At 42.6% G+C, this 11,286-nt stretch overlaps 1 protein-coding gene across 1 annotated transcript; it reads left to right on the top strand.

Annotated features, from left to right (window-relative positions):
* Nucleotides 1-2,419: 2,419 nt before the first annotated feature.
* LOC116947364 (S-geranylgeranyl-glutathione receptor P2RY8-like) lies at nucleotides 2,420-5,925 on the top strand. Its single transcript, XM_032963004.2, has one exon. It carries the CDS (start codon nucleotides 3,103-3,105, stop codon nucleotides 4,120-4,122), a length of 1,020 nt encoding a protein of 339 aa, XP_032818895.1. The 5' UTR covers nucleotides 2,420-3,102; the 3' UTR covers nucleotides 4,123-5,925.
* Nucleotides 5,926-11,286: the final 5,361 nt, after the last annotated feature.

Here is an 11,286-nt window from a genome sequence, read left to right as displayed (position 1 = left end):
CGTGAAAAAAAAATAACAGAACAAAAATGTATCAAGGGGCAAAAAGAAGCATATAGTGGTGTAATAGACTTGGAATTATATTCAGAGGCAGACCGAGTAATGCGATACATCACTTGGGGAGGCCTTCATTCGGCAGTGAACAGAACATGGCTGACGACGCATTCACACCATCCAATTGAATACCTTTCACTACAGGGTGCTCCAAATGTCTTGTGACCTGCCAATCCATTAATTCTTTAAAAAAAATACATCCTTTGCATATTTATTTCTGTCATAAATAAACCGTAATTTAACGTTTGTATTACATTATAGAGAATAAGATGGGGGTCACAAGACAACCGGACCACCCTGTACACTGGGAGGGGGGGGGGGGGTAACTGATGGCGCTGTTTGAGGAAGTGGTAGCGACCTGAGGTCAATTTCCGACCACCGGCTGACATAATCAACAAAGTGAAATCGGAACCAGGCCAAGGTTCCCCCTTCACCAATTTGCACTCACACACATAGTGAAGTATGGTCAAGCTACACCCATAACTGACAATCGAATGACTGTAAATTGTTGTTAACTTTGCGACATCAACATTTTGGATTTCAGTTTTTCTTTATTATTATAAGCATGGACTCTACTATAAATTGCAAGTCTGCACCTTCAATTTACGACATTAAACCTCCCTTACTTTACCGTCTAGAACATATTTAGGATTTACATCAGTCAATATTAATCAGAAAATATTTTAATGTTATTTTACTCTTACATATGGTTTATGGTTTCTATATTTTATATATTAACACTTGCCTCCAGGAGTTAATGTACATTCAGTAGAATTTATGTGAACAAACTTTTACCGGATGCAATTGAACAGGAAACCGCATTCATTCCAACGTGTGCTTGTCATCACGCATATTATTGCTTCATACCCTGAGTGAAAAAACTGTCAAAGTAATTTCCTGACAAATGAGCATTGAGGCAATGCTTGTCCTTAATTATAGATTTGAAGCTTTCGTGACTGCAATGATTCATACTCTTTGTTTTTTTTCGGTAAAGTTACGTAGGTAAAAAAAGTCATGAAAAAACAACTAAATTAAATCACGACGTTTCGGAGGCAACACAAGCTTCCGTCTTCAGGTGGAACCGCTTACTGATACAGTAATTTTGCTTACTGATACAGTAATTTTGCTTACTGATACAGTAATTTTGCTTACCGATACAGTAATTCTGCTTACCGATACAGTAATTTTGCTTACCGATACAGTAATTTTGCTTACTGATACAGTAATTTTGCTTACTGATACAGTAATTTTGCTGTGACGGTTCCACCTGAAGACGGAAGCTTGTATTGTTTGTCTCTCGTTGACAGCTCTGAGCCAGTGGTAGAAATGGGGGTCACATGGTCCTCTGGCAAGGACGCATGTCTCTCCATCGGACAACCAACTGTTGACTTTCTCATTATGCGGTATATATTTTATCGACCCCAGAGGGTTGATGGGCTGAGTTAATCTCCAAACTGGATTTAAACACGCAACTTTTGGATTGTGACCCACTCTGCTTCTAAGACTCCCTTTAATTTGCATACATTCCGAGTGAGTTCACAGAGCAGATGGGGACACGATTAGAATATGGAGGGAGATAAGAGAAATGTAGACACATTGTAGAGAGGTAGTGAGATGAGATAATAATTTTATTAAAGATAGAGATTAATTGACGTTTTATGTAATTAGCTTGTTATTAACCATATTTGTTTTAACCATCTTTGTGCACCTGGAAATTCAGTGCGCTGCATCAGCTGAATCTGCACTTCAAATACCCGTCATGATGTCACCAACTGCCAAATAATGGACACCTTGGTCTAAACATGTCTAAATGGGTCTTAACGGGTAATTACTAACGACCCATTACGAATGACCCATTTAGATCAGGTGGGTAATGAATTATAACCCATTTAGACTAAGTACTCATTGGCAGTTGGTGACATCATGGCGGGAATATAAAATAGTCAGCTGATGCAGCACACTCAAAGCAGCTTGAGCAAAATATTATAATTTGGTGTTAAACTCAGTCATGAAAATTCTTAAGGTGAGCGTTATTGGTGAGAATCAGATCATTACATTGGCAAAAATAAATAATATTATTGTAAAAGTGAAAATCTTGTCAGGTGGTGGAGAGTTAGAAGAATATTTTTTTATTTAAAGCTTTCGTGACTGCAGGGATTCATATTCTTGTTTTTTTTCGGTAAAGTAACGTAGAAGGGAAACAATAAAATGATAAAAATATAAAACAATAAAATTCTCACGACGTTTCGACTGCAACACAACATTCTCACGGCGTTTCGACTGCTTGTGTTGCAGTCGAAACGTCGTGAGACTTTTATTGTTTTATATTTGTATTGTTTCCCTTCTACGTGAATTTAGAAGAATAATGTTGGTATAAAACTACTTCATGGACTAACCAAAAAACAAATATGGAGCTTAGTGTTAGCTTGCTATGATTATTCGCATTTGAATTTTGTCAGATTTTTTTATGAATTCCAATTAATGTCATGAATCTGAGGCCCCTTGATGCACTTAGGCGTCTAAGCTTTGACTTGGTTTTCTCATGCCTTTAGCCACGACAGCTTTTTTACCGTTCAACATTCCGTTGAAACATGATCTTCCTTACATAGCGAAAGACCGCACCTCCCAGTCTCCTCCCACTCTACTGGTAACAATTTGTATTAGCGTTATGAGTCAGGTTGAGACAAGCGCAGCCACCGAAGCGTCACTGCTCGTCAGCCCCACCAGTTGCCTACGTGAGAGCACAACGCCCCGTTCCCTCCTTATTAGAAGATTGGAACCAATTCTGAGAAGCGTCTCTGAACATCGCACCATCGCCGCGGGCATGAAGTTCGATTGAGTTTTGCCTCACACACGGGCGTACCATATTTGAGTCAAGATACCCCCGATAATTGAGACTTTATGGGCGGTAGGAGACCAATAGAATTTTTAGGAAGGAACATTCCACGAAACTCGCACTGCCAAATCGAGTGGGTGGAAGAGCAAGCATTGTAGCCAAGATAAGTGATCCTGTGTAAGAAGTGGAAGTTAGGAGTGCCACTTGACACCACCATGGCAAGCGAGGCAGTTCTGAAGTACAACAACGCCAGCACTAACGCGAGCAACGACCATGAATGTATTACTTTGACAGACAACAGCACGCTGCAGTGGCTTCAGGGAGACAGCTCTCAAATTTGGCAGCCGATAATCTACATCATCGTCATCATCGTCAGCCTGCCGGTCAACGCCGCTGCCCTGTGGTTCCTCGTGAACCCCACGGTGAACGTGAAGCGCACGCCCTCCACCGTGTTCACCAAGAACCTGGCCGCCGCTGACCTCCTCTACCTGCTCTTCCTCCCGCTGGCCATCGCCTACAACTTCAACGGCAACGACTGGCGCTTCGGCACCATCCTGTGCCACGTGGTGGTGTCGCTCACCTACCTCAATGCGCACTGCTCCATCTTCCTGCTCACCTGCATCAGCGTGGACCGCTACCTCGCCCTGGTGCATCCGGTCAAGTCGCTCACGTGGAGGACCCCGAGGTACGCGGCCGTGCTGAGCGCCGTCATGTGGATCCTGATGATCCTCTCCATCGTGCCGGCCGTCAGCGTGCAGCTGGTGACGTGCGTGAAGGGTCCGAACTTCGGACCGGTCACCACCTGCTTGGATGTTTTCACAAAGGAGGACGGACGATTTCTGGCCAAGTATTCGCTGGGGTTCTTCTTCTTGGCCTTCCTCGTGCCCTTTGCTGTCACGGCGTTTTGCTACGTGGCCATCGTGCTCTCCTTGAGACGGCGCACGCGCGAAGGTGCCCATCTCAGGGTGGAGAAGAGGAAGTCCATCTTTCTCTGTGCCACGGTTCTCACGGCCTTCTGCTTGTGCTTCGTGCCCGCCAACGCCACTTTGTTCACGCACGTCCTGCGCATATTGCTGAAAGGCAACACATCCCTCTACAAGGTCTACAAGATCTGCTTGGCTCTGGCGAGCCTTAACACCTGCCTGGACTCTTTCGTCTATTACACCATCTCCAAGCCCTTCCGTCTGAAGATTCGAAGCCTCTTGTGCTGCTGCGTGACCGCGCAAGTCAAATAGTCGGTGTCATTGCCCCTGTGAGATGATGACAAATCTGAACGAGGCGCGCCTTCATAACCACGTGTGCAAAACGTAAATGTATCATAGACATGCATGCTGTTGAAGTAAACATTGTTATATGTTAGTGATGTGTATGTAACACAAAGTGAAAGCTTTTGATAACATTACTGTTGCCTGTTTTGCGTTGTTTACATGACTACGTAAGCCTGTTTCCGTTTCCCCCAGCGTGTAAAGGGGTTAACAGGGTGAAACATTAATAGAGGACCCACAAAAATAGTGAGAAATTAGAGAAACCTTTATTTCAAAGCCTCTACAAGTCTCCCACCAATCTCAATATGCGTGTACACTCATTCAATACTCAAACACTATCCGAGATAAGAGAGGAAGCCATCGCTTTCACAATAATCAGTCAAATGTTGTTTTATATATATTTTATATATATTTTATTATTTTATTGTTTCCCTTCAACGTCACTTTACCGAAAGAGTTAAGAATAAGAGTAACTCTATAAATCAGTAAAATATCTAGAAATCCATCACCCTATATAGCTTGTGCACAAATGTCCGTTATTAATTATCTCCAGTATCCAGATAAGATATGCTATTAGACAGTATAAGGAATATGTTTGCGCCCTGACGATCTTATGTTAACATTAAGCAATAATGCAAAGACTGTATTTGTGTAGGTTTTAAACCACTGTATGTATGTTGAACTTCTTTCGCACGTAGCCAACCTTGCTAATCGGCGGTGTCGATTGCTTTGCAAAGCAACGGTCAGTCCGGTTCCAATAAAAGACAGCTACATTTTCCGCACGTGGGACTAAACGTGGTTAATTATCTTGCTAAACAATTGCAATGACTCATGATGACCGATAGATTTCTGGGCGAGACAATCAGGGTGAGTTTTTTTGCCGGAGCATGTACATTCACTTAAGGCTGGAGTGGCTTCCTGTGTGAACAGAATGCGTCGGGGAAGGGCAAGACACAACAATTGGCTAGCCAGTGTTGCTCATAGCACATGACTTCCCGCCCAGTGCAACAATAAAAAACCCATTCCGGTATATGTTTAGACTTTAGATGATGTCAAGTCAACATGCTGTATTACTCTGCCATGAAAAAATATTACATACCAATTCCGGATGTAGTTATGGGTCAGCTTAAGTTTATCAACCCTGCGCAGTGTACTGTAAGAAAGTTCAACACAATACGGTGGCGGTATCAGATCTCGGATTCAACCCGGTTCCCGCCATGCTCTGCCCGGGTCACACTTGCCGCAGACGGTAAACCACACGCTGCTTTTTGCTTACCCCTTACACCAGGGGTGGGGAACGTCCGGCCCGCGGGCCGTACAAGGCCCGCGATATCATTTGATCTCTGGCCCTGCCAAGGCAACCGCAGGCGGGACTCGAAATTCAATAAATCTAGGAGCAAACCTGGAAAAGCAGTTGCGAGTAGCAACATCATCAATACCAGCTAACATCATCACACGCCTCACCAAAGAGAAGCAGTTCCAGCCATCACTTTAGGGGTGAGTTAATGAAATTTTTGACCAAATATAACAGGCTAATTTTTAAGTTGATCATTTTGTATGGCCCCGCGAATGATGTTATAAATATCCAAATGGCCCTTGGCAGAAGAAAGGTTCCCCACCCCTACCTTACGCAATCCGTTTGAATGTTTAGGGTGTGTAATAACGATCGTATTGGGCATTGCATATTTGCATTGCATAATTTTATTTTATGTAAGTTGTTCTCGATTGGCCTTTATGTGAAATGTGGTTTATAAAGAAACATTTATGTCGTCATATCTTTGTATTCATTGTTTCCTCTATTACACGATAAGGGCCGTGCAGTAACTCAATCACCAAGCCGCATGGCTTCTCGCGTGCCCCATCTGGTGGTTTGATCCCAAATAGAGATCCGGACTTGCCAATTGAAAGCGTCACTACCTATCGCCCGCTGGGTTTCCAATTCTGAGTAGAAGAAGAAGTAAACACGATTGTAATATAATTTCAAATGATCATTTGACATTCTTAAGCCAGAAACCACATATTCTGGCAAATGTGTTCCATCGGGAACAAAACACTTCCGCAGCTTAACACGCAGCAGGCTTTCGCAACCAATATTATCCAGAATAGAGGGGATTTTGTTGAGATCGCGTGAATATAAACGTGTCGTTAAACCCGCCACTACCTGGCATAGCCAATTACGTGACTTTACCGAAAGAACCAAAGAAGACGAATCATTGCAGTCACGAAAGCTTTAAATCGAAAATTATTAACGTGTCACATAAACAACGGATGCCCATTCGTTACTAGTCTGTAACTAAAGATTATGCTGGCTCTCTTTATCCCAGGGCTGCATCATAGGGTTGCATTAAACAAAACAAAGCTACTCTATTATGGACTTCTAGAGCTCCGTCAGTGATTCTGAAACGCCTATGTTGAAGCTGCAAGGTGTATGCTTTCTATTTGCTCATCTAAGAGCCCTTACCAGAATGTAAATGTGAAATAAATCAGTTATCTAATCAGGTACCATATTGTTTGAGAGCTTTATTGGTTCACAAGAGAACCTGCAATTCACATCTCATAGAGATGGGAAGTGAATGCAAATCATTAAAAAGTGGCACTGACATGATGCTGCCTTGCACACTTAAATAAATATAATTTGGACTGCTGAGCTTTGCACCATTTGCTTCAATTGGGATGCAGGAAACCCAGCATAGAGTGTGTTAACGTAAAACAATTTGAGATAAGACCGTACACTAATTAACATTCTTTACAAATAATTGAGGTCGGAAGCACGACACCCTGGCTATTCTCAAAAGGTAAAAGTAACAATCCTTAATTATCTCACTTATTTGAGTTTAAAGAGATAGGTTGCTGTCTCTTGGAACCTCCAGACGTTTGGCTACCTTTCAAAATCAAAAGGTATACCCAACGATATCCCATACTGTATTTCCATATTATCGATGATGGCCAGTGGTCGAAGCTATCATGGCTTGACTGAGACGAACATTATTCTCATTTGCACAGAGGGTAGGAAGGTGCTTCCATATACGGTGTGGTCTAAAGGTCAGAGGTGGCATGACATCGATAACAGGATGGTGATAAATTTGCAGGAAATTTTCCCCCCAAAAAGTGACATCTTTAATAACCATATAATGCAGCCCTGGGATAAAGAGAGCCAGCATAATATTTAGTTACAGACTTTTGTATGACCTTATTTATAATAGGACATATAACAGCTTATGATATGAAAGGATAATAATTAAAAACTAATCTTACATAATACATTTACATTCATCATTTAGTGGCTCTTCCAAACTCGACCACAGGAACAAATTAGAGCTGTATCTGAAATGAATGTGTTTAATGTTGTAATCTGGAAATGGTGAAATGAAACAAATACTTTCATGCAAGCTGGTAAAGAGTACATCTGTCATGCACACTTGCAATAAACACATTACCGCACATTACATGAATATCTAAATTATGAATTACAGAAGTAAATGAGAGTGGCTTGGGGTGATTTTGGAAAAGTATGATGAGATCCGTCCACATGCAGGAGTCAGACGGTTACTCGCAGCATTGGACAATAAGGGATCGCAACAGCGTGGGGAGGCTTTCATCCAGCAGTAGAGATATATTGACTGATGATGACAACTTGGCTGGATTATTCCATATCTCGTCAGATCTCGGAAGCTCAGCCGGATTAGCTTGGATTGTGGTGCGATAAGCGACAACCACACACAGCATATTGTAAGAAGCTGTGAGTTTAGAATGTAACATTTATTGCTCTAAGACCGAAACAGGAGGATTTCTCCCCAAGTCTGGCTGTCGCTTGATGATGTTAGTTGTAATTTCTGGCGAAACGTCGTACTCGAGTGGTAAATGTTTTGGGTTTACTCTCCAACACACCGGTGTGCTATACTATTAATGAATTGGCTGTGTCTGCTGGTGGTGGGTTTAACGACACATTTGCGCAATCCAACCCAAAAAAGACTACTACGTGTGAGTCTAGGTTGTGGGCAGCAGAGGGCAGTGGTCCAAACAAACACTTTAACAATATTACAGTATTTCTATTCTTTCAGTAAAGCCACGTAGATAGAACAAATAATAAAAACATATATCACGACTTTTCGATCGCAACACAAGCAATCGTCATCAGGTAAAAAATATAGCGGGATAGCTGCTGAGAATATTGTGTTGTGATCGAAACGTCGTGATGTTATAATTTTAATTATTTGTTCTATCTACGTGGCTTTACCGAAAGACCCAAAGAATATGAATTCCTGCAGTCACGAAAGCTTTGAGTCAAGTATTATTTCTGTATTCCCCGTGTATATGCTTCCTGCCTTCACTGAAGTTTGGTAAAATAAGTATCACTCTTTTCTAGATTTGAAGCTTTCGTGACTGCAAGGATCCATACTCTTTGGTTCTATTCGGTAAAGTCACGTAAAAAAACAACAAAAAAATTCACGACGTTTCGGCCACAACACAAGTGGCCTTCATCAGGTGAAGGGACCAGACTGTCCTCTAGACCACTTGTGTTGTGGCCGAAACGTCGTGAATTTATTTATTTTTTGTTGTTTTTTACGTGACTTTACCGAATAGAACCAAAGAGTAAGTATCACTCTTGCCTTGCTTCGAATGGGCCCCCAAAGTTACTTAAAAACATCTGAAAATCCAGCAATATTTGTTTAACAAGCTTGATGAGCCCAGAAATGTTAAAACCCAGTATAATCTTCATTTGATGCATTCGGGACAGCAGGAATCCATACTCTTTGGTTCTTTCAATAAAGTCACGTAGGTAGAAAAATAACATTAAATAAAACATTATATATCACGACGTTTCGATCGCAACACAAGCGGTCGTCCTCAGGCGGAAAAAATAATCCAGCTGTGGAACTGCTGAACCAGGAAGAACACAGCGAGAGAGCTGTTACAACAAGAAGTTATAGATGTTGGCCAAGCACAAGCAGGCGGGGTCCAAGCTGGAAAGGAATTCCATCCCCGCACGCAAGCACGTCAGTTGTGTTAATGGGGCAGATTAAGGAGAGAGATTAAGGAGAGAGATTAGCATGAAATGAGCTTCCGTCGCCGCATAAGAATATCGTCCCCGCATATGCGCACAACAGCAGTGTTAATGGAATATTAGCACTATGTTGATGGGAGAGATTAGGCAGGGAGTTTAGGGAGATTAGCAGGTAATGTTATGTCTATGTGTAACACAAGCTGCGGCGCTGCCAACTGCGCTGTGAGAGGTAAGCACGTCAACGCAAGAGAACCACCGCAACGGTGATCATGCCAGTGAGACACAAAGTCCATCACACAGCCAGAACCATCGATACATCGAGGCTAAGGGAGCAGAGGTGGCCATGTTAGTGAGACCCCAGCCCGTTAATGCAGAGGCACCCAACAGGGCAATGCAACTCAGAGAGTCGGAGATAGCAGCCAAACGGCAGGGAAGAATGGAAGCACCACAACAAGTTATGACTTTGCTTGGTTAATAACGTCCTTCCAATGACTGCTCAGCTTATACCCATCTTCTCGGTTGAAATTGTCTCCGTGTTATATATCTGGATGGCTTCATGGACAAATCTTTGATGGTAGCCCGAAGGTTTGCAGAGTACCTTGGTCTCGGAAAAAAAACAATATTGTGCGAGCCCACTGCGTTATAACAATGATCAGCCACGGCAGAGGTATTGGTTCTGCTTCAAATCTGCCTTGTGTTCGCAAACACAGTCCGAGACATGTCGTTTCGTTTCCCCAATGTAACTGCTGCCGCAGACACAACTTAGTTTGTAGACACCAGGGTTTTGCATGTCAGGAATGACATCCTTCGCAGATGGGATCAAATCACGAATTTTGTGTACTGTATTGAATCGGACCTGGATCTTGTGTTTGTTTAAGATTTTGGAAATATTTTTAGTAACACCTGCTATGTATGGCAAGGTGATGGTTTTGATTGTGTCCTCAGATGGTTGTCTCCCCATGGTTGGGGATACAGCTTTGCGGATTGTGTGGTCTGAGTATCCATTCATCTTGAGGGCTTGGTGTACGTGCTCCAGTTCACTGGCTCGGTGGCGCTGGTCGGAGATGCAGCGGGCCCTATGGTGTAGTGTTTTGATGAGGGAGTTCGTCTGGGCTGGATGGTGGTGGGAGTCAGGCTTTAGATAGGCATCCGTGTGGGTGGCTTTCCTGTAGATGGAATGTCCCAACGAGCCATCAGGCCTCTTCTCGATCAAAACATCCAGTAATGGTAGCTTGCCATCATTTTCCACTTCCATGGTGAATTTGATGGATGGGTGTATGGATATATATATTTTTTCTTCTACCTACGTGACTTTACCGAAAGAACCAACGAGTATATATGCCCAGTATAGTTTTTCTTTCTGAAAAAAATCCTGCCGGACAATATTAAAAGTTCAACAGACTAGTTTGCATTTTATTTGTACGTGGAAATACATGACCCCTCATTTCATGTTGAACTGGATCCCAATAATGTATTTGGAGTGTGCTTGCCAATAACATCTGAACATCTAAAAAACCCAGCAGCATTTGTAAAACACGCCTGGCTTTTGCTTGATGAGACCCGGGAAAATTGAAACATAGTCGGAGGCTTGCTTTTCAGACTTGATGGACAATAGTAGATTATTTAGAAATATTTTTGCCGCTTTTAATTTCAACACTGACAAGCCACTTCGTTGAGATGCCATTTATGGCCGAATCGCTTCAGTGGGCTTTACCTGGTAAGATAAAACAAAAATATGTTGAGTTTTATTTGCATACCGTTTTAAAGTGATTTTGTTTAATCTTTCCTATACTTTACACTCCTGTAGTGTTTTCGTATGGTTGTTATTGTAACATTATGACCTGTCCCTACTGGACATCTGTGGGAAATTAACTGTATATAGCTCATCGGATTCCTTCTGCAGTCTAAATACAGATTTCTGATTCAGAAACTTTATGATCCGCCCCTGCTGGAACGTCTGTGAGGCGGTGGGGAGGGGGGGGGAAAGATCTTCATTAGCTCGTGGGATTTCTCTCGGATAAATACATCTCGTGATGGAGGAGGAATCTCGCTCGCTGCGTTTTTTTGTTTCAGTGTTGAGCGAACGAATGGGATGGAGGTGACCGGGGGTGGTGGGGGGAGGGGTTGGG

Source organism: Petromyzon marinus, chromosome 29, assembly GCF_048934315.1.
Source record: "Petromyzon marinus isolate PM22_M1 ecotype Great Lakes invasive population chromosome 29, UKy_Petmar_22M1.pri1.0, whole genome shotgun sequence".
Lineage (NCBI taxonomy): Eukaryota > Metazoa > Chordata > Hyperoartia > Petromyzontiformes > Petromyzontidae > Petromyzon > Petromyzon marinus.
The sequence above is the reverse complement of the archived record's forward strand: the minus strand, read 5'-3'. Positions and strand labels throughout refer to the sequence as shown.